Genomic DNA, 24,911 nt, shown 5'->3' on the forward strand with positions numbered 1-24,911 from the left:
TAATTAAATGCATTGACAAAAGGACCTTCCTGATGGGGAAATGGTAATGCTGTCACCTGCTAATGAAGTGCTTCTAGGTTTGATCTTCACTTAAGGCACATTGCACAGTAGTTCAGATCCCACTTTACATTGTAGTCCAGTCCTAATTAACTTATCTGAGCATAATACTTTAACAAGACGAAGTCACCTCTTTATCTCAAATTATGCATGTTACACAATATTTGAACAAACTTTTGGTAACAGTTCGTTATATCGGAGACACATTTCTTCATTTTTACAGAAGAAACTACTTACGGAAATGAGTTTCTCTAAGGTTAGGTTGGGTTGCATGCAAAGGTAGCCCCACAAACCATTGACGGATAGCCCCAAAAACCATTCACATATAGCCCCATGAACCATTTCCAGTACAGTAAGGTTAGGTTAGGCAAGCATAGTTAAAAAAAGGGGGGTTGGAAACACTGACAGCGGTGGTTTACTATGGGGGTGACTGATTTTTTCAAATTTACAGGAGAAAGTACTTGCGGAAATCATTTTGTGTAGCATTGTGGAAGTTCGTGAATGTAGTTTTGATCCATTTTAATGCGAATGCATGTTGTTTTCTGCGAACATCTCTGTCCGACACGCTGTTTCTGCTGCCGCCATTTGCTTTCTGCACGAGAGCACAACGTTCCATGTGTTAGATGACGTAAACTCCGTAGTCAGTGTTTCACTAGAACACGACGTGTCGAGTATTTTTTTTTTCTAACTATTCTTGCCTAACCTAACCTTAAGAAAATGGTTTGTGGGGCTAACGTCAATGGTTTGCGAGGTATTAGCATAATTTCAAATCTGGGCACGAAAGTAGGTATTTTCTAGTGTACAAGATTGCAACACTGCATAAATTGACAAAACACTTGCACAGCGTGCGATGAACCAGTACACTATCGCCATAATGTGTGTTACAGAATCGAAATAACAAGTAACCGTAAATATCTGATATTGCCCGAAAGGATTTCTTCAAATTTACAGGAGAAACTACTTACTGAAATCAGTTTCTGTAGCATTGTCGAAACTCTTCGAGGTATTTTCTTTCACGGAAACTGAAAACTTCACCATAGAATGCTGCAGAACAAGAAATAATCACTTTTTATGTAAGGAACTTGCATTTTCTGTAAAGCGACAACATTATGCCGTTGTTTCCATTATGTACCTGCTGATGGTGTGAGCGTCGAAAGTCACGCGGTCTCGCCAGTGTTTCCAAACGTGCCTTTTTTTCATGATTTTTTTTTAACTATGCTTACCTAACCTAACCTTGCCAGAAATGGTCCGTGGGGTTATCATGAATATTTTTGGGGGCTATCCGTCAATGGTTCGTTGGGCTATCGTGAATGTTTTTTGGGGCTATCCATCAATGGTTCGTAGGGCTATCGTGAATAATTTTTGGGGCTATCCGTCAATGGTTTCTGATAACATAATGAACACGAAAGTAGGTATTTTTCGGTTATGAAGGTTGAAACCCTGCATACTCACTCCAAATCGACAAAACACAAGCACGATGCGCGATGATCCGTGACTAGTGCACGCCATATTGTGCGAAATAAATGATTTATAGGTGTCACTCCCATAATAAACTAATAAACCGCAACTTCCGGTTCACGTAGGGGAAAGAAATAAAAGCAATAGCAATTGTGCGTCGGTGAGATATTTCTCTTGAAAAATACATGAGTTCCCGGTCAAATACAGTCAACGATGAAAGAAAATACCTCCACGAACTCACTTATGTAAGTGTTTCTTCTGTAAAAATGAAGAAATACGTTGTGCCGATATGAAACTGTTACCCTTTTCTAGCATGTCTTCACTAGAAAATTGCAGTCGCTTTTTACTTATTCTAAGGCATTATATTCTATTCTTTTAGATACAAATAAAAATATCTTCCAAATTATGGTAACAGTTTCATACATCGGAGACACATTTCTTCACTTTTACAGAAGAAACTACTTACGGAAATGAGTTTCTCTAAGATTTCCAACGTTAGTCGAGGTATTTTCTTTCATCGTAGTATCTATTTGACCCGGAAATCATGTCAGTGTTTCCAATACCTTTTTTTTTTAACTATGCTTACCAAACATAACCTTATCGGAAATGGTTCGTGGGGGTTATCAGTCAGCTACCCGTGCATAATGTACAATTTGCACACGTGACGAACACGATAGTAGGTATTTTTCGGTGAAGAAGGTTGGAAACAATGATATTCGAAAACAAAAGAAGCGATATCATTCGCAAAGTAAGCGATATTGCACCGTTACGTGCATTCGGTAGCACTTAGAAAAATGCGTTATTATAGTCGAAAAAGTGTTTGTTTTCGTGTAAAAAGCATAATGGCACCTTGAACTATGTTCCGCAATACACAATTGGTAAGTACGAACCCTGCGATACACAAAATATCCGATTTTAATGTGTCTCCAATCTATGAAACTAAGTATCCTTCACATGGCATACAGACTATAAGTTTTTAATGTTAGCTTTACACACCGTACAATAAATAACAACTAATGATGTTATTACAACCTTTAATTTACATTTTATGTAACATTCGCATACGCAGTTCCCCAGAGTACACTTAAGCTCCACTACAAAATAAATGCTAACAAACACAGATCACATTCGCCCTCTGAACAAATGTCAACATCAGCGTTTCCACAATCTGATTTCTTAGGCCACAATTTCCCTTTACAAATGTCCAATTTTCACTCCATTTAAAGAAATATATAAAAAAAGTGCTCGCCTGTGCTCAAAGAGAATGGGATTCCACGCCATGAAGGCGTATAGGGGGTGTGGGGGTAACGCCCCTACTCTCTTGATCCGGTCGTGACCGCCTTTACCCCCCAGGGTTTCCCCCAGGTAAATATAATAAATTCAATAAATATTATAATAATGATGATAAGCAGCAACATACAGTACTCTATGGTAGCAGTAGTAGTTGATGTTGAAGATGGTTGTAGTCATCGTATTTGTGTTGGCCTCCCCTGGACAGGCACGAATGTACAATTTGTTCCGTCACCCATTTGCCATTTCACAAACTCATCAACATCCTCATCGTCGCTGTTGACCTAATGTACAGAAAAGCGACGTAAAATAAAATAAACAAAATCGTCTTGTAGAGGAAAATTTCCCCTTTTCGCTGAGAATTCGGTCAGGATTTTACTGGGAAAAGGGAATTTCCTTTCATGTAGCAACACTGGTCCCATACGACACCCGGTTTATATTTATTTTTTGTACAGCATAAAAGTTCAAGATTAAATACATGAGATTCAATTGAATAATAATTACGGTAATTTATATTTTTATTGTTTTATAATATAGAAAACTTAATACTCCAATTTTTACTTGTTAGACGTTATTAGTTCAGAAAAAATAAACTTCAAGGTCATCCATATCAACAATAGTAGTCTGTGAACTATATTCTGTGTAAATATGGAAAACATGATAAAATTTGCGAAGGAACGAGTTTTTAGATTTTGGAAAAGTTCGAAGAATGAGGAAGAACACAGTGCAACACAGGAACAACTAGCTGCGAATGTTTTACGACCTTACGAATCATATGTTGTCAAACTACAAAACATTTTAATTTGGGAAAATACCACTTTAAGTGTATTTTGTGTTTTGTGCTTAAATTTTGCATTTTGGTAAGTCGCAGTTTATGTACATGGATCAAAATAATGTTTGTGTACAGTATTATGTTTATAAAATATTTTCTAGCATAGTCTTTTTAAAGTGTGCTTTATAATAAAAAAAATAATGAGCTACTAAATACTGAACAACCGCAGTGATTGTGTGGAATATATATACAGCTGAAAAAATGGTAACTGACAGCTACGCTCTGCCAATTACATATAAAGGGAAGACACGGCCACTATAGGGAGGAATGACTAAATTACTTGTTTATATGCAAAAATAAATCTAAAGACTCGCAAGAAGATGACAGGGCATACTACATCTCCGACCTGCAACAGCATGGAACTTTTCGTTTACCTTCAGATGCAACCATTTACACCGCAGAATGTTATGCAAAATACTGCACAAGGAAATAAGCCAACAACAATAGAGAGACATACTTATGTTCTAATTTTGACTGGTACAATGAAAATGTTACTTCATGTTTTGCATGGCTATATCAACAAACCATTTTCGTTATCTTCTTAGTGTTTATTGCAACAAGCACAACCACAATAAATCTAAGTTTCTCTAACTTTCATAACGGCACACAGCATCAACAGATGTAAAAATCTGGTTATATTTATGCCATCTTCATGGGCCCTTCCCTTCTCAGTTTTCTGTAACGTATCTACTCACTTTTGAAGAGCTCTTGTACTTAGAGTCAGATTGACATATCTTGAAAAAAAGAAGTAAAATCAAATAATGGTAAAACTTCGGTATGGTCCCAACGGATTTCTTTATTTTTACACAAGAAACTACTTACGGAAATGTGTTTCTGTAGCATTTAGAAGTTCAAATTGGTAACATTATCGTATGACGGAAACAGATTCCTTCAAATTTACAGGAGAAAGTACTTACGGAAATCATTTTCTTTAGCATTGTGGAAGTTCCTGAATGTAGATTTGATCCATTTTAATGTGAATGCGTGTTGTTTTCTGCGAAAATCTCTGTCCGACATGCTGTTTCTGCACCCGCCATTTGCTTTCTGCACGAGAGTGCAATGTTCCGTATGTTAAGATGATGCAACCCCATAGCCAGTGTTTCAGCCTCGCCGTGTTTTCACTAGAACATGACGTGTCGAGTATTTTTAATTTTTTTTAACTATGCTTGCCAAACCTAACCTAACCTTACGGAAAATGGTTTTTGGGGCTAACGTCAGTGGTTTGCGACATATTAGCATAATTTCAAATCCGGGCATGAAAGTAGATATTTTCCAGTGAACGAGGTTGCAACACTGCATAAATCGACAAAACACACTCAGAACGCCCCCTAAACCAGTATGCTATCATGGCCATAATGTGTTACAGATTTGAAGCTACAAGTAACAGTAAGTACTCGTAAATAGAAGAAATAGACATTATCTTAGTTAGAAATGCATTATTTCATCTTAAGAAATGTTCCGCATTCGAAAATAATACGTTAGCAATGTAAACAAGTCCGAAATATATGATTTGTAGGTGTTTCCCTCATACAATAATAGTACCGAAACTACTTACGGAAATGTGTTTCTGTACCATTTAGAAGTTCCTTGAGGTATTTTCTTTCATTGTGGAATCTATTTCACAAGGAAATCATGTATTTTTCAACAGAAATATCTCTGACGCACAATTGCTGTTGCTTTCATTTGCTTGCACTACGTGAACCAAATGTTGCTAACGGTTGATGACGTAACTCCCAATCAGTGTTTCCAACCACGCTGTTTTTTGCAAGAAGATGACATTTTTTTTGTAACTGTTTACCTAACTTAACCGAAGCCAACCTAACCTTGCTGTGTATGGTTTGTGGGGTTATCTGTGCATGGTTCGTGGGGATTTTTCAGTTTGTGTGGTTATCCGTGCATGGTTCGTGGGTCTATTCATGAATTGGGGCTATCTTTGCATGGTTCGTGGGGCTATCCGTGAAGGGTTCGTGGGGATTTTTCAGTTGACAAGGTTGGAAAAACTGAATACCCACTGATGATCTACCACGCTAGTCAAGCTGTCTCGCCATATTGTGTCTTACGGAAGAGCAATAATTACTCCTCATGTCACAAATTGAAATTATTTTAGTGAAAAAAAGCAAAATAACACCTTGCAGAATCTTTCGCAATGCAGAATAGGTAAGTACGAATGTTAAAAATGACGAAATTAACGAGTGAGAGGTGTTGGGACCATACCGAAGTTTTACCCAAATAATATTGTAATAATAATCACTAATTTCTGCTAAGGAGACAAGATGGAGATATGTCAATTTGACTCTAAATAGAGCTCTTCAAAGTAAGTGGATATGTTTGAAGACTAGACTGCACAATCAACACTTGTGTTTTACCATTTGAAAGTAAAAAAAAATATATTGTACGCTAATAGTATGTATTTAACACTTCGAATTGCCACTGTGCATTTCTAAATTTGAAGTTACATTTCTATGAAATAATAAAAAAATATGGTAAGAATTTACAATACCGGACCCCTCCGTAATTTCTATCCTACTTCTTATACTCACGAAGTATGTAGTCCCGATGAAATATCTAAGGTTAACATGTGAGGGAGATGTGTTGAAATTGTTATTTGATGTGTAGAAGTTGTAAAATAAGCTTTTCAATTACCGCGATCGTTCTCCGTATACAAGCATGGAAACCATGTTTGTTCAATGTAGCGTTCACTTGTTCAGTAATCTACGTGGTGTGAGTTAATAATACAGAGCATTCGTTCATATTTCGCATAGTCAACATTTTAAGACACTTTATCACGAATCTGTAGTTAAAATTTGTCACTCAAGTGCTACGAAACTGACATTTTTTTACAGTGCAAACCATTTACGCATAGCCCCAAAAACCATTCACGGTAAGGTTAGGTAAACATAGTTAAAATTTGGGGTCGTAGTAATATCATGAATGTATATTTCATTTTTTAAGTATTGGAAACACAAAATCTTCCAGTTAATAATGAGCAATCGTGCATGTCTGTTCCGATCATGAACCACTCAATTTAGCTTATTATGCAATTTCTACACGTGACCCACAAATTTTAACTTCAAAAATTCGTGATTAGGAGGCCTCAATTAGTGAGTATGCGAATATTACAAAAATCGGGAAGGGGTCCGGTATTGTAAATTCGCTCCAAAAATACTACTACATTACTTGTCATAGCTGGTTTCCTTGAACCTAATCCATGTTGTAAACACACATTATTGCCAGGTCGAACTTTGGTTTTCAACGTGAATATATATGCGAATTTTCACTAGGATTCAACTTTTTTAAAATCATGTTTTCATTCGTATTTTTTCATGTTTTTATTCAAAGGGACTCTATAGAAAAAGGCGGGTAGCCAGAGTGTAGCGGCACGGAGGCGGGGCCATGGTAGGGGGAGGTAGGTCAATTATCCCAGGGGCGGAGCCCAGAATCGGGAGGCAATTAATACTACTTTTTTTCCAGTTCCAATTGTTTCCTCACCTTAAATTTTGCATTTCTGGAATTCTTGATTCATTCCCTTCCCAACGATGTATCATACATATTTCTATTAAGAAGGGTCAATTCGACATCCTTACCTGTTTGAAAAATCTGAACTCTGCATTTTTTAAGTTATGTTCCTCTAGTTCTCACATGAGAATTTGTCAAAGTTTGGTTCCGAAAACTGTGGCAACTATGGTTTCTTAGCAAGCACACTGCAGTAAGGGCATTGTGAAGAGCACAGATTCTAGTGTGTGATAATTTCTGCATGGATATTAAATTTCTGTAAGCCCATGAATTAGTGTGGGAAAAAGAATCAAAATTACTGTTCGTATTGTTAGTGGACAACATAGTATTACTTCAGTCCCAATTTTGTTCATTATTTTAGACAGTGCATACTAATTTTGAATATTGGAATACAATAATAACATTTCTTTAAACTGCATTGTTTTAAATTAATTTGCAATAAGTTCTTTAAAAAATGAATTTTCTTCCACAAATATGTTAGAATAGTACTGTTAAATGAAGCTGCTGCATATATCCATTGATGGACAAATATGTACCTTTCCAGGTTGATAGCCACTTTCGAAAATAGATTTTACTCTGTTTCAAGTTTTGGAATTCTACTCTTCATAGTGTATGACTTATGGGTAAAGACTATCTGGCCTGAAATAAGAGTTCCTGGGCCTGTTGCTACAAGTGACGATGATTGGGTTCCAGTAAATCCAAAGTAAGTAAAAAATTGGGCATTTTTTTGCTATTGGTGCAGGTAAAATTGTGTTACTACACAAGATGTGGTCGAAATGTTACATGATACTGAAGTTAAACCTTCAGAAATCTTTCTGACTGCTGCACTTTTTATTCATCATTCTTTCCTGTACTCTTCCTGAAGAAAGGTTAAAGGCAAGCCTTGTGAATTACAGATTCTGGTTTATTATGAATGGTTTCGACTAACCAATGTATCTGGTTTTCTATATACACATTAACATTTCAGAGATTTGTTCTGTCTGAGGTGTTACTCAAACACATCCCATGTTTGGGAATCACCTAAGTATGACCACATAACTGAGGCAAGCGTGCATATTTCATTTTTGACGAAAACAAAATGTGAAATAACACACTGTAATGTTTAATTTTTCATGTTTTTGGAAGGTGTGAGGTGCATTTTCCTCCATGTTCTGTGGCACAACAGACCTTGAAGTGCCAGGGCCTGCCACAGCGGTGTTTCATCGAGTGACGTGTGGTCATCGCATTGGATCCCGTCGCCACTGTTTTTCTGACTTCCGTGACCGGAGCCTGCTACTTCTTAAAGTAGCTTCCCAATTGTCCTTACAACGCTGGGTCAACGCCGAAATTTTGGGGTCACCCACCCGGAATCAAACCCAGGACTGCTTGCACCAAGAGCTTTATATGAAATGAACTGCAAAATGTGAAATAAACTCTTAAACACCAAATTTAGAGTTTATTTACCGACATGACATTTTCTGAAGTCTGAATTTTTCTGTGAATTATGCAAAAATTACACAGAAAATTAATTAATTCTGCTGTAATCCAAAATTGACTCCTTTATACAGAAATAAACTTATTACTCAGATAACTATACAAATATACTATTAGAATAGTAAAAAGTATAGTTTTTAAAATCAAATTTAGGTTTTTTATTCACAATTTTTAACAGCAAAAAGCCATTTTTTATACCGCTTTTGATCCCAAAATGTTCCCACTTATTGTACCAAAAAATCTTGATGTTTTAATCACCAGAAGTATGTGACTCTACACATAACAGTACCCTAGCCTGAAGATGGTAACAGAAGAAGTCTGAAACTTTGATAAACCAAGTACAGTGGCTAAAAGTTGAAACCTTTCTTCATGACCACCACTGGCCAATTACATAGAAAATTCAGGTTTGAATTCACTTTATGTGCATATAGGCTAAAAGTTTAAATATGTTATAATAAAGGTGTGGTGCAGTAAATGTGAAAATATCTTTTGGTATGTTCCTGTTTCTGTGTTGGTCTTCTTTTATTCTTGTATTGGATTAATTTTCATTAACATAGGTTATGGCTCTTATATGCTACAACCAGAACCAAGAATTGTAGATAAAGTGAAAACACCCAAAAGGCATTAAAAATAAAGGCAAGGATTAACAGATGCAGTATTATAAATGTATACATTATTTATTGGTTTTCAAAGCAATAGAATCTTTTAAATTCTCTGTTCTAACGTTATCAAATAATATGAGTTATATTGTAATTGCTCCATACTTCTCTTGGTTTCTTTCTAACTTTAATTAATGCAAACGTGGTGTTCATACAGATTTTCACAGTAGTACAGAGAGAAAAATATGGATAACTATTTTTCACTTCTCATGCAACACCAACACAAGTATGGAAATTTGGTGCTGCATTTGCTCCAACTTTGGAATTTAATTTAATTAAATTTAAAACCTGCAAATATAATTTATATGAAATTTGACTTTGATAGTACTTAGATTTATGGGATTGTTGTATATTTACATAGAAGGTTAGCAATCCCTGTATCTTAGAGCAGTTGAAGAGTGCCATTTGAATAAACATACTTTGTTTTGAGTGTGAGTGCCTCAGTTGTTGCAAATACATAATGTGGTCTTTTTTTTCAGTGTACTTAGTGTTCCAGAGATTAGTCGCTACTTGAATGAATCCTGCAAAACTTGCAAATACTATTATGGCAAGTTAAAAACCCACAGGCAGAATAAACATGGATCGGTATGTATTATTTTTTCATGTTGATAGTAAAAGAACATTTCAAACTCACATCTGATTCCAGATTTGTCCACTACACCGCCACTCATGTTCCTGGTCAAAATATCAATTTATGGAACAAAGAAAGATGCTGTATTGAACATATATAATCCCAGTGTTATAAATATCAACCTTTGGAAAAATCCCAAAGGATTTAAACCAAAAGAGAATATATGAGAAAGTGGTTAACTCACTATTTCAGGATTATCAGAAAACTCTGAAGGGTCATGGAAAAAGGAAAGAAAATACTATACATACCTGAAAAGTTAATTGGAAACTCAACTCTCTCAATATAAAGCTTATTAGAGAGATCCTTTATTAAATGCAGGTATTTGCAGTTGCAATAGAAATATCTTGGCCAAAGTAAAAGTCCAATTAATCCTGTCATCTGGCAGACTACTCATGTGGGGCCGTTTTTCTTGTTTCACCCCCTTCCACTAAAATATTCCTTTCCCCGTTCTGTCTACCTATATTTGGATCTGAGAGACTGATGAGGTAGTATCGGTGTCCTTTTTTCAAACCTTCCTTGAGTGTGTTTTTATCAGTTAATTTGCGGCGTCTGGCAGACGAAACGTTAGTGTCCACGTACATCAAAACTTCCACAACAACTTCGTAAGATTTTGCTATCATCCTGAATGTGGAAATGCAAATAACTAACGCAGATGCTCAACAATAACAAGGAAGGAAAAACTGTGCATCCCTCAAGCAAGAGGAGAATGACCAGATTCTTCTGCTGTCATTGCCCCAAAGCCATGTGTGTTGAACACCAGTCAAAGGGTTGTTTTGAGTGCACACAAGACATAACAATATAATTTTGTATTCCTGCCATGCCATTCTTGTATTTTGGGGAGTAATTACTAACCTTTGTATTAAAGAAGATAGTTTTTGCAAAATTTAGGCTGTATTTTAATACTGGAGAAATCCGTAGTCCAGCAGACAAATGGTTAGCTTTAATGTTTGGCACATGACACGTTCACTTTCTAGGGTCAAGGAGAGAATTTCTGAATATTTGAGATCCATTATAAAAAGTGAACATATATCCAGTTTTTCAAAACATATTATTGAAACAAACTATAAGGAAGGGGTAGGAATAGTTTTAAGCAAAAATAATCTAAATGATGTTTGTTGTTCATCCTCATCACTGCAAGTCAGAAAAGCAATGCTAAATAACAAAACTACAAATACAAATGCCTCCAAATTTCACATGTCTAGCTACGTTTAACAAAACAATGTTTCATTAAGTTGTCGACATTTTATGTATCAGTGTGATAGTTTGTTCATCTTTCCACTTTACATTTTTTTTTACTCTATGTAAATATTAAAACCTGTTATTAATGGATTCCTAGCAAAATTTTCATCACAACATGCTGAATTTAAGATTCTACTTCTTTATCAGTTTTTGGCATACGTATAATTCAGTACTTAGTAAGATCTGTGCAAGAATTTATAGTTCAACATTTATTGTGTTGATTTGTGGTTATAATTATTTACAGTTTTGCCTTGTAATGTCCGGTTTCTTCACGTGCCTTGCTGCTATTGGTTGCTTGGTTCCAGGAATATTTCTGACTTACATCCTACTCATGGTAATCATGATAGGACCTGGCATATACCTGTATGTCTTGCCAAGCTCCAAGTTCACAAAATTTAGAAGCTTTTGGAACCTATTTTTGCCAGCTGTTAGTGGTGAGTAGTTTATTCAGGTGTTATGCTCAACGTTATACCTTATTCAAAATTTCCAGCATGTATAATTTTTACCCACAATTATAATGTTTATTCGCTGAATTCAGAGCTCATAATACAAGGTTTGGATAAAGTATGCACTTTGAGTAAGTTGCAAGTACGGATTATTTATATCATGGATATGGTGATTAAAAATTGCAATTCAAACAGTGTGTTAGTTATTACAATTGTAGAGATGTAAAAATATTCCTACCCATATTCTCAATGAAGTCAGTGGCGGCTTGTAATCACACATTCGCGATTATCTCGAATGGCTCGTTTCCAGACCCATGTTTACAGAGACTTTTTGCTTCTATTATTGTGTACTTTCACCTGTGTCAGTTTGCACTATTACTTATGAGACACCCTGTATATGGTGGAGATTTTTTTTACACTTTCCATGTGGAAATAGACCATTTGCACTATTAAATGTCTATTCTGCAGCATTCAGTTTTATCATACTATTAGGACTTGAATTGGGTGATGTAGTTTCATTGTAGAGCTTTGCAATATCCATGTAACTACAATCATTTATATTAAACACCAATATTAAAGGGCACTTTTTGTGGTTGATACCTTTCATTTCTTTGATATTTCAGAACACATACACATGTGTGTTGGTCAAGAGCAAACCATCACATGATCTAAACATCCCAGAAACCATTAATGCTGTTTAGATAAAATTTATTTGCTGGTCAGTCTTTCTTTCCAAGGGAGTCAATTGAGAAGCACCAAAAGGTTATCACCCTTTTATCTCAGAATGTAACAAGCTACAAATGAGAAATGTTGTCGATTGAAAGTTCAGTCATTTGGCCCTCACTGTGGCATTGTGGTTTTGTGCATACATTACTGAGTACTAAAATGTTTTACAACCATTTAGACCTTCCTTCATTTATTCCTTGATAATGTTGGTGCAAAGTCCCATACAGTGGCCATGTGGTCTAAGGTGCAAGTTTTTAGCTCTGGCTGAGGGACATGCACAGGTTCAAGTCTCCTGGGGGAAGAGTGACAACTTTTCTCCAAAGATTTCGGCCTATGTATAGGACCGGTGGCCACCCACCGTAATGAAGAAGTGTGGGAGCTACGAATGAGTAGCGTAACCCTGTCATGGAAACCTACAACAACGACTGATGATTTGTTGTGCTGACCACACATCACCCCGTAACTGGTCAGTAGGTAGGCACTAGCCCTCATGGGCTGTTACTCCAGTCTGTGCTAAATTTTAAAAAAGGTAGTCTTCAATTGATACGAAAATATTCTGTCCAACATGTGCTGTTAGAATGTATTTTCGTGATTGAAATTAATTGTTTATGATGTCTGATAGTGCATGATGAATGTGTGCTAAATTTCCAAAGTTCAATATGGAACGCAATAAGGTGTTTGTTATTGTATTGTAGGGACAGACAGTGGAGATGAGGAATATCTTCCGGAAGAGAACAGAGAAAACATGGCTTTGCTAAAATCAGCTGGAGAATCATTTGATGCAGAGGTTGAAGAAGATGATTCAAAACTGCTTGCAGAAGAATTTGGCATTGATGTGTCTTATGGTGGAGGTGAGTGACATCTTTACTACTTCTACAAATTTTAAGATTGCCTTGTAACCAGGGAAATTTTATCAAGTTAATTACTTTTGTGATTTGTGAGATACTTTGGAATTTTGTAAACTTGTCCTTTTTCAGAAATTATTGTTTTCATATCCACCAATAGATGCATGCGAGAATCTTTCATTCTGAATTTCTTCTAGGTAAGAACATTTTAGTGAACTAGTGTAATAGAAAATTAATAAACATTTAGTTAGGCTAATATTCATTTTGTGCTAGCCTCCATGGCACAGTGGTTAGCACAGTGAACTATGATGCCAGAGGTTCCCAGTTTGAATTCCGGCCTGGGCATCACTAATCTTTATGAGTGTTTCTTCATCATATCATCATTCGTCCTCATCTTTGTGATTAACCAAAAGTGACAGAAATGCTAAGTAAAATGAACCAAATCAAATCATATTCATTTTGCCTATGTAGTCCTCCTGAAGAGGGAAAAGTTGTAGTTGTCAGTTGATGTAGGGTGGCAACTACAAGGTAACCAAAAAAGTTCTTGCCGTTTTTGACGTCCCATTAATTATGCACTCACAGAGAGGAAACGAAATGACGCACGTGCCTGCCAAGCGATTGGGAGTTAGTCTGACCATCGACTGTCTGTAATACAGGCACGTTACGCACATACAGCAGTCATAGCTCGTCCAGTGTCGAAGAGAAATGGAGGTATCGAAACAACTTGTCCGCGTGTGTTTGTTGCATGACTTTAAAGTGGGCCTGTCAGCTGCTACATCAAGTTGCCACATTTGCCAGGCATTTGGGGAGAATGTCGTGAACGAACGCACTGCGAGGCATTGGCTCAAGAAATTCCGTTCAGGAGATGAGCCTTTCGGATGAACCTCGCAGTGGACGACCACATGTGATGGATGACGAGGCTCTGAAAGCAGCCATCGAGGAGGACAGTGGTGTAACGTGTGATGAACTTGCAGAAAGGTTCCATGTTTCCACTGAAACAGTCAGACTGCACCTGCATGGGATAGGGAAGTCATACAATTTAAGCAAGTGGGTACCCCACACATTGTAGGCAGCCAACAAGGAACAACGAGTGACAGCCTGTTTGTCCTTGCTCACTCGGCACCTGAACACACCCATATTTGATCGCTTGCTCACTGGTGACGAAAAGTGGGTCCTCTATGACACTCTCAAGCGTACCAGACATTGGTTGTCGCCACTTGACCCTGTTCCTCACACCTCACAACCACCTCTGCACCCACGAAAGGTTATGCTCTCTGGATGGTGGAATTGTCGGCAAGTGGTGCATTACGAGCTCCTTCCACCTAGTCAGACCATCACTGCTGACCTCTACTCTCAGCAGTTGCAAAGGATGTACCGTGCATTGCGGCAGAAGGAGCCAGCCTGGGTGAATCGCAAGGGTGTGCTGTTCCTGCACGACAATGCCAAGCCACATGTGGCAAAGAGGACCCGGGAGACCCTTCATCAACTTGGCTGGGAGACACTGTGCCATCCACCATATTCACCGGAACTTGCACCAACAGATTACCACGTGTTTCATTCCCTCGACAACCACCTCCGTGGGAGATCCTTCGCGAATGAAGGAGACCTGCGGAATGCACTCACGGACTTCTTTGCATCCAAGCCCGCCAGTTTTATCACCAGGTTATTGTGCAGCTGCAGGAACGTTGGCAAAAGGTGTTGAATGATGATGGAGATTACTTCGAAACCTAAAGGTACGTACCGTCCACTGTATTGCTCTTTGTTTATCACTGCTCTCGAACGGCAAGAACTTTTTTGGTTACCTTGTACGTGGAAAACCATTCTTTTTTCCCCCATGGACTTAGTAAGTTCTTTTTCCCCTAAATGAAAATTGAAAATTTAAAATGCATGTTGAATTAAAATTAATTGTGTTACAGCTGATTAATATTAACTACATGCACACACTTCCTTATTCCCCACATGAGGAAAGCAATCAAGTAAATGAAAGAAGAAGCTAAACGACATTCACAAGAGAATAAGGATCAGATGATACAGTTCCAATACCACTCAGTTTCTCCATTATTATCCTTTAGCAACAAATAACATATTTAAAAAATACAATTTGTAGATCCAATTTTATTTGAAGCTTTCATTCACATTTTGCCAAAATCCACCTCAGTATCCTAGTGTGTCTACAGTTGGACTTGTGATTTTGTTGTTGAGGGTTTCAGGTTTGATGCCTGGCCAGGGTACAACTGCCCCTTTATTAGTTTCATGTAATCAGGATTTTCATCCTCATCTTTGCAATTAGTCAAAAGTGACTGAAAAGCGTTGCAAATTAACAAAATATAAATACATTGTGCCACAACTTGGAGTGTCAGTTGGACCCCAAGATAATAAAGATGACAGCTAAAATTGAAATGTTTCTCCTAGCCTCAGGCTTATTCACTGGAGCTTATAAACACTGCAAGAACTGTGTTATCCAAAGCTGTGATCTCTATAAGCTGCTGATGATCTTGTAGCCACGATCTTATAGTGTATTGTAGGGATGGACCGATATGAAATTATGACCAATACCGATAAAGTACCGATATAAAATTTACTGATATCCGATATTCTGCCGATCAGATAAAAAATTCTAAATGGTCCTTGAAGAACCTCAATGGTTCATTGAGATTAACCTTTAGCCACCCGAGCCTCTTTCACATGTAACCCCCTTGCTGCCCGAGTTGATTTACAGCAAACTGAAGAGTTTTATAAACATGACTGTAGATCGGACGCTAATTGCCGTAGACAGACAAATGATATATCGTTTTACTTGGAATGAACCATAGATTCGGACTATATAAAATTTATGCACATTCGGTGTATATATGGAGGGAGGAGGGGAGGAAACTTAAAATTCAAAAAAAAAATTAAGAAAAAATGCCCCCCCCCCGACAAAAAGTACAAGACATTGTAACAATACACATGGATATAATCGCTGGAGTGTTAGGAACGAGAAAATAATTGCACTATTATCATATGATTAATAGAACACAACTTGTACTGCCAAAACGACATGTCCGCATGCCACTGACTCAAGTCTTGAATTTCAACAAAATGCATAGTTACCTTCAAACAACTGTAGATCAGACGCTAATTGCCGTAGACAGACAAATGATATATCGTTATACTCAGAATGAACTATAGATTCTGACTATATAAAATTTATGCACATGTATGGAGGGAGGGAAGGGGGGATGAACCTGAAAATTCAAGAATTTGTGTGAAAAAAATTGGGGTTTCACCCCCACCCCGACAAAAAGTACAAGACATTGTAACAATAAACATGGAAATAATCGGTAGAGTTTTAGGAACATGAAAATAATTGCGCTATTATCATATAAACAAAAGAACACGACTTGTACCCCCAAAACGACATGCCTGCGTGCCACTGACTCTTTCAGATTATACGTAAGTTCACATTTGGTCAAAAAGTCATTGGAAAAGAAGAGAAGCCGTGGTCGACTATAAGCCTTTTGGAAACACTCCAGGCACTATTATCACTAATGGCACTTGAACAGCTCGTTCCCACAAACACACACACTCACAATCTAATTGATGAGGTCATATAACAAACTTCACACAAAAAAAGCCAAGTGATGCACGCTCGAAACCACCACCGCTGAGCTACGGGATGTTGCTAGAACGATAACCAGGAAAGGGGTGACGAAAACGTGCCAAATCTTCCCCTTTCTTGCATCTGTGACACCTTTCTATTTTTAGACAATGCAGGTCACATTGCAACAACTTGAAAAACATGTGCTTGGCAACAAAGACCTGTTTTCGTCTTGCTTTCGGACTTTTCTTTGTAATAGTGCAGTTTTCCTCAACCCCTCTTCCCCCCTCCCTGCCCTTGTGGTGACATGGGGAAAACTCCTTCTGACCTTGGGTACCGAGAAGCAAACTTTTCACCCGTCTAGTTTCCAGTGGTGGAAGAAAAGAATTGCTAACAAATCTGTCCTTTGTTTGTCGGAATTATTTTTCCTTTGTGAGGAAGCTGCACAAAAAAGCTGCCATTTTCCCGCCTTTTTTGTTCGACACCAAGACATGCAAGAGTCATAATTGTTGAATATGTGTGTTAACAATAATGTAACAGAAGTAAATCGCAAATCCAGCCAAAAATAGCGACATTATAATATAAAAACTACGAGCATGCTAGAGTATCTCGATCGGGATGCAATGGGTTACATGTAGGATCTCAATCAAGGCGCTCAGGATGCAAAAGGTTAAATGGTGTATGCTACCAGATCAACCAAGTGTTTGCAATGCTCTACATATTTAGAAATTCACTTTTTCAAAAGTACAGAAAAGAAATTTTATGTTCATATGCATAAAAATTATAATAAAATTGAAGAATATTGCACTAAATTGTAAGATATATATACATATATCAGATCGGTAAAATTATCAGTTATTTTACTGATAAGAGCCAAGGTAGCTCAGTTGGTAGACCATCTGACTACCATGCGGAAGACTCAGGTTCGAATCCCTGGGCAGGTGATCTGGACCAGGATTTTTTCCAGCCATTTCCCTGTTTCTGAGTGGCTCTGAGTCCCACCCAGCCTCGTATAAATGGGTACCTTGGGGCAACCCTGGGGGCTAAGGCAGCCTGATGTGATGTTGATCAAATCATGCCAACTATGTCGAGATCAAGAATATGTGGAGCTCTCTACCTCCACATCACCTGTACCTTCATGGCATATATGCACATGCATGTATATGTGTGTGCCTTTGCCTTTTTTGCCTATTTTATTAATACACCGATATGTATATATCAGCCAATACCAATAGAGCACCCGGTAATCTGCCCCACCCCCTGTGTATTACTAGTGTCACGTAGGTGACTTTTGTATTGTTTCCTGAAGACAGTCACTGGCAGTTTTGTGTACAGGAGGAGTTGAGGGAACTATGTAATTATCTGAGAGAGGTTTTCTGAAGAATTTTTCCTCATTTGAGATTTTGAAACGATCCATAGACTTACATATAATTTGGAAGGAATTTGAAAATCTTTCTCCTTTGTGATTTTATAGTTCTTAGTATAATAGAGGATTCCAACATGTTATCAGCTGTAACATTGGATGTTCCCATTTTTTGCCCCTTAACACAAATTATTTCATTGTCAGAGAGTCAAAACAGCAATTCTTTCAACCTCTCCTGTGTGGAGAGCATGCAACTCTTTCAACATGATTACAAGTGAAAATAACACCATTGATATTGTTGGTATGAGTTTATACAAACTTAAAAAAAAAAACATAACTATTGTAGTAAATGTATTGTAACTGCATTATGTAACTGGGTTGAGCCTGTTGGGTGCTATAAATAAATGTAAATAAATAAAAATTAGATTTCATGACTTTCAACATTTCAAAATTTTCTGTTGATATCTAAATAAGATGACATTGAGGTTAGGTAGAAAAATTACCACTTTTATTTTTCAGTATTGCAAGTAGGATAAGATGATTTTGTGATTCTTGTACCATATTAATTTACTCACAAATATTTATTTTATCTTTTTTGTGTCTGGAATCTCTACAAAATTTGTACAGGGAGGTTATTTCAGTCGCTTACTTTCATGTAACAGGTCCCGGCAAATTGCTTTACAGGAAGTCCGTAACAGAAACAGCTTGTTTTGTAATGTTTCTACTTTTCACAATTACAGTTACAATTACAATTGAAATAAGCACGTACCTTGTCGAAAGGATGCTGGAAGTGGTGTCCTCCCAAATACAAATATTTCTGGCACCTTATTTCTGACATCTAATCTTAGATTAGACATCGCTACTTTATCCTCAGTTGACAGAAAGGAAAGACAGCATCCCGGCGTATAAAGCAAACCAAAAGCGTAAAATGATTTTTAGAAGTAACAATAATGATGATCACTAACCTCCTGTGTTATAAGAGATATTGAAAATGACCTCCTTCAACAGCAATACAACATGTTTCTTAGGTTCAAGAGATCCTGTCTCTCGTAATTGCCTGACCACTTTTCTGCAAGAATTCGTTTACACGTAATTATCGTACATAAAAACTCTTTGTTCAAGACTATATTTGTTTAGCGGAATAACTAATGAATGAATAACAATTAACACACAATATAGCACTGGCACTGAATAGCAGACAAACTCAATAACACAGTGTAAACAACACACATACTGATAAACACAAACAGAAGTGAACATAGCGTAGACTCACTACGTCTGGTAGCCAACAGTGTTGCTAACTATTTTCCGGCAATGTCCCTACAGACGTAGTCAAAATCTCCCTACAACTGACCAAATGTCCGTACGCCAAGTAAAGCGACTAAAAAAAACAAAAAAACACCTCATGAGCGTGCAAAACAGAAGATAAAATATACACATTTACTTACCAAATCTTTCTGCTCGGTGCTTCCACAATTAATGAAGGAGCGAATTTACAATACAGGACCCCTCCCCGATTTTTGTAATATTTCGCATACTCACTAATTGAGGCCTCCTAATCACGAATTTGAAGTTAAAATTTGGGGGTCACGTGTAGAAATTGCAAAATAAGTTAAATTGTGTGGTCCGCGATCGGCACGGTTGCTCATTACTTACCGGAAGATTTTGTGTTTCCAATACTTAAAAAACGAAATATACATTCCTGATATTACTACGGTTCCAAATTTTAACTATGTTTGCCTATCCTAACCTAACCATACCGTGAATGGTTCGTGGGGCTATCCGTCAATGGTTTGTGGCGCTACCCGTGCATGGTTTTTCGACCCCAAATTTTAACTATGTTTGCCTTGCCTTGCCTAACCTAACTTAACCTAACCTTACCGAGAATGGTCAGTGGGGCTATCCGTGAATGGTTTTGCGCTAATTGTGATTACGAACCGATAAAAAAAATCGTATTTTCGTAGCACTTTAACGGCAAACGTTCATCATCGAAGACGCCATTTTCATATCCTGCAATTTTACGATCGATGCACTGTTGCCAAACTTACCTGTAATCAAATCAGTCCACATTCCACTTGTTCTTCTACATCGTGATTGTCACTGTCACATGTAAGCACCTTCTTTGGACAATATACCGAAATCCATAAGTTTATTAATTAGCCCACGGCAATCCTCCTGCACACTCCACCTAAAAATCTATACAACATTAACAACTTTTTTACTGTTCTCTTCCGCTATTCTTACATGATCCATGGTCTCCAAGTATGAAATCAACAGTGTGGCAACGCTGTAGACAGCGTAACTAATTTTGAATGTCAATTGTTCATATCAACTAATATGGCTACCATACTTGTATGCGGATAATCATTGCGAGAATTGAAAAGCTTATTTTACAACTTCTACATGTTAATGAACAATTTTTTCACCTCACCCCAACATGTTAACTTGAGATAAATCATCACGACTAATTATTTCGTGAGTATAAGACATAGCATAGAAATTACAGAAGGGTCCGGTATTGTAAATTCTTGCCTTAATGAATAATAGGGGTGTGCGGGACAGTATTTTTTTGGTCCGGGTGGGATCGGGATGGGAAAAATCTGCAATTTCCCGACCAAGTCGGGGAAATTTTCGGGACGGGAAATTTCTGAAGCCATGGAAATCTCGAATTCTACACGTCATTTTCACTTTAAGTGTTTGTTTTTGCATTTGTAGAATAAAAACTTAAAATTTCCAATAAGTTCCAGAGACTTACAATGCAGAAAACGTCGAGAATTAACGACTTTTTAAAGTGACCATTCGGTATTTCCCGACTGCTTGGGATCCCGAAAAGTCGGGAAGTTATTTCCCAAAATCGGGATTGGGACGGGAAATTTTTATTCCCGATCCCGACTTTTCGGGATCCGCACACCCCTAATGAATAACGTTGAGTCATTTACTGTTGATTGTGTTATTTGAAGTTATACATGCTGCTGCTGCTGTGAAGAGATAGATGTTGGTTGGTGATGCTGTATTTCCTGCAGTCTTTAACAATTCTGGTCCCATTCTATTTCTCTTTTTTGTTTTTGTGTCACTTAACATTGAAAATATTCTTTACGTTTCCACGTTAGAATATGGCAATGTTAGCACTATTTTCGCGAGAGTGGAAATGTTTTCAAAAAAGAACTTGCCTTGAAAGTTCTTGGTAACCGATAACATGTTCCAAAATTCTGATGGAGATTTGTTAGTTAGTTCTTTTTTCTCCTCCTCGCTAAAGTATCCAGATAAACTAATCTATTCATTCCAAACCGAGAACGAAGAAAGTGCAACTGACTGGCGAGTAAGCTTTGCACCTTTGCACAATAAAATGTTATTTTCCAAGATTGAAAAAAGTGCCTACGTTTTCCCTCATTTGGCAAATGTGTCCCTACGCGGGCGAAATATAGTGAAAAGTCCCTATGCGTAGGGACATGTCCCTACCGTTGGCATCACAGCCGACAGGTGCAGTATGAAGTGCCCTCTCGCGGCTGACAACTCCCCGATAAGTTGCAGGCACTCTCGCGACAACTGAGGATAAAGTAGCGATGTCTAATCTAAGATTAGATGTCGGAAATAAGGTGCCAGAAATATTTGTACTTGGGAGGACACCTTTTCCAGCATCATTGCGACAAGGTGCGTGCTTATTTCAATTGTAATTGTGAAAAGTGGAAACATTACAAAACAAGCGGTTTCTGTTACAGACTTCCTGCAATGCAATTTGCCGGGACCTGTTGCATGAAGGGGCCGCTAAGCAGCCGGCGCTGTCGCGGTAAACGACTGAAATAACCTCCCTGTATAAAATCGTCTTACTTACCTGAGTGAGTATAGAATTTTGAAACTAAGTTTCGAGGTTCAACTGGCCCCTTCCTCAGGTCCTCTTTCCTCTAGGCACAAATCATTTTATGCTGCATCAAGAGTGTTAAAAGGATTAGGTTAAAAGGTTTGGTTAAAAAAACTTGTTAAAAACAGGTCACAATTCCTTTGAAATCCCCACTTAAATATCCTGCTTTAAGGTGTTGCCCATTCTCCGTAAGACCTCTTTTTCCAGGATCCTATTAAACTGACTAACCACATTCCGTGGTTCTGCTTGCTCTGACAGTCTACTCCCGTCCGAGAAGTCGTAAAGGTTATTTCCCCTCCTACGGTGTTCCGCCTTCCCCTACTTGCATCACCAATTCAACTCAAACTCTCGTTCCACCTCAACCTCATGGACCACTTCTGGAGTAACATGGAATCCTATCTTACGATCTTCTTTCTTTGTTCTATCCCATTTTTTAAAAAAATTCACCCATCCCTCTTCTAAATTTCCATCATCTCTGTTCAAGTTTTTTACTTCTCCCCGTGGAATCTCTGTTGAGCACCAATGCTTCTGAATGTTGAATGCATGTTATGTGTAAACGTACAATTTCTTGAATGTTGAAGTGTACATAACAGTAATGTAAGCCTGCTTTTTTTAATTTTATTTTTCAAAAGAAAACACAGTGAAACTCCGATTTTACAATCCCCAGTTTTACATTTTCTTACATTAAACATTCAATGGTCCCAATAGAGAAAATTGTTGTAAAACTTTCACAAATGTAGATTTTGCTATATTTTAAGTTTTCTCACTGTAGTTCCCTGAAGAAGAAAAAAAAGTAATATCAGGGTTCCACTGTACATTGTGTAGACCCTCATGGCAGTATCTGAATCCAGGACCACGTTTTATGTATCAAGCTTGATGTCTGTAATATAGGCATATGTGTTCCAAACAGTGGTTCATGCTGTATAATAATAAGATGATATTAATATATACTTATAAATAATTATAAATACAACTTCAGTATCTACGAGGGCTGGGGCATAAGCCATGGGAACTATTTTTTTTTTCAAAGTTAAATGGTGCCACCAATATGATCATATGTCCCGGAGAGCGTAGCACCTGTAGTATATGAACATGTCACTAGAGGGCAGTGTGATGAACGGTTATCGTACAGAGGGCAGTGGTAATTCATTGTTGAGTCAACTGGCGTGAACAGCATTCAAGTGTCAAAATAGTCATTTTTCAGGGGAGAAATGGCAGAGGGAGTTGGTGGAAACTGTGGGGAATAGTGTCCTACAATAGTATGGGCTTCTTTTGTTCCTGTAATGCAAGTGTATGCTTTCTGACTTGTAAACGCATGTGGCACTATACCATATTTAAGGATGTTTGCTTCCTTCCCTATCCTAAACCTGGTACACATCATCTGTATTGTTCATACATTTCACAGTACCATACACAGTCCCCTTCCATTTGTATATTTCAGATTTTTGTGCCGGTCCCACGTTCTTGCAAAAAAAAAAAATAGTTGCCATGGTTTATGCCCCAGATTGATTTGTAAACTTCTGTTTTACAAAAATGTCAAAATACTTGTTCTGTATATGATGTGTGTTGTAGAATTTTCTTTTGTGTGCTGTAAAACAGTTTCAAAAGCTGTTTAACCCTTAAACGCCAGGGCCAATTTCCCAGTGCAGTCCCTAACACCAGGAATATTTTCAAGCGGGATATTTGAAATGCACCTACATTTGAATAATATTTTTTGTCTTTGAAACTACAAATGCTAGAGGTACAAATGATACCTCATTTTGTTCAGGAAAGATTTGGCTATAACCCTACAGTTCAAAATCCCTAATTTCCCTGTACCAAATAAAAGAAGAAGAAGAAAGTAAAAGAATGTAATTTTCTTACGGAGTTTTAATTTTGACGGCCCCCCACATAGGCAATGCCAGGACTCGAGGGTTCAAAATCATACCTGCGTATTGCCCGATATGTGTTCCATTCATGGCAAAATCTGAACACTTGCTGCTCATACTTTCGGATAAGAAATATTTTCTAATGTAAAAGCCATGTTTTTTTTGGTTTTTTTTCGGCAGAATATTTAAAATTCTCAAGGTTTTCAATAAAAATATATAGTAGGTAACTACGAATGCTAGTTATAAATTATAGCTTAGTATTTTCAGTACAGTCTAGGGTACAAGCCTATGTCGAGAAAAAAAAATATTTTCATTTAGGATATAGAAGAAGAAAAAGACATTTCAAAAATATTTTTTTTAAAGAAATTTAAGTTCCGTTGAGCCCTCAGGTAGGGAACGCCGGGACATGAGGGTTCAAAATATTACCTGATATGTGTTCCATTCTCTTGGCAAAAATTGTGCACTTGCTGCTGATACTTTCAGAGAAAAGAAATATCCTATTGTAAAAGCACACTATTTTTTTTTGTTTGTTTGATGGGAAATTGAAAATTCCAATTTTTGTCAATACCTTGGTTACTATGAATGCTAGAGTTTAAAATTATATATAGTTTTCTTCAATACAAACTATGTTATAAGCCTATGATCGAATAAACTTGTTTCATTTACCAAGTAGAAGAAGAAAACCATTTTTTTAAATGTTTTTTGCGCAATTGTAACTAGGGATGGCCAAACGGATCCAAAAGTTACAGATCTGGATCCAGATCCGAAAGTTCCGGATCCCGATCCGAGAGTTTCGTATCTCAATCCCATTATAATATTACCACACCTTAAAAGGTATTATGATCTTCGATTACAAATAAATTTTTCATTAGTTAGTCCTTCAAGATTTTTTTTCAAGTCTTGTTCCTAAAATACTTTGCTACGCATCGGCTAACACACTCGTGCACAAAAATAATCTTACTTGTTTAACATAAAATGTCAGAGGTGATTTTGTAAATGCCATTGAAACGAATATGTATTCATTCGAATGTATTGGAAATGAAAACACACATAAATGTGAGACATTCCATTC

General features: G+C 37.3%; 1 protein-coding gene across 1 annotated transcript in view; it reads left to right on the forward strand.

Annotated features, from left to right (window-relative positions):
* Positions 1–3,414: 3,414 nt before the first annotated feature.
* Positions 3,415–24,911, forward strand: part of LOC146000030 (reticulophagy regulator 2-like) — a 30,926-nt gene continuing 9,429 nt past the window's right edge. Inside the window, exons 1-5 of the mRNA XM_083137343.1 lie at positions 3,415–3,665; positions 7,695–7,853; positions 9,762–9,867; positions 11,397–11,586; positions 13,020–13,175. Of these exons, the coding sequence (XP_082993469.1) occupies positions 3,454–3,665; positions 7,695–7,853; positions 9,762–9,867; positions 11,397–11,586; positions 13,020–13,175 (823 nt within the window). The 5' untranslated portion in view covers positions 3,415–3,453. The remainder of the gene's footprint in view (positions 3,666–7,694; positions 7,854–9,761; positions 9,868–11,396; positions 11,587–13,019; positions 13,176–24,911) is intronic.

This window comes from Lepisma saccharinum, chromosome 16, assembly GCF_977018435.1.
Source record: "Lepisma saccharinum chromosome 16, izLepSacc3.1, whole genome shotgun sequence".
NCBI lineage: Eukaryota > Metazoa > Arthropoda > Insecta > Zygentoma > Lepismatidae > Lepisma > Lepisma saccharinum.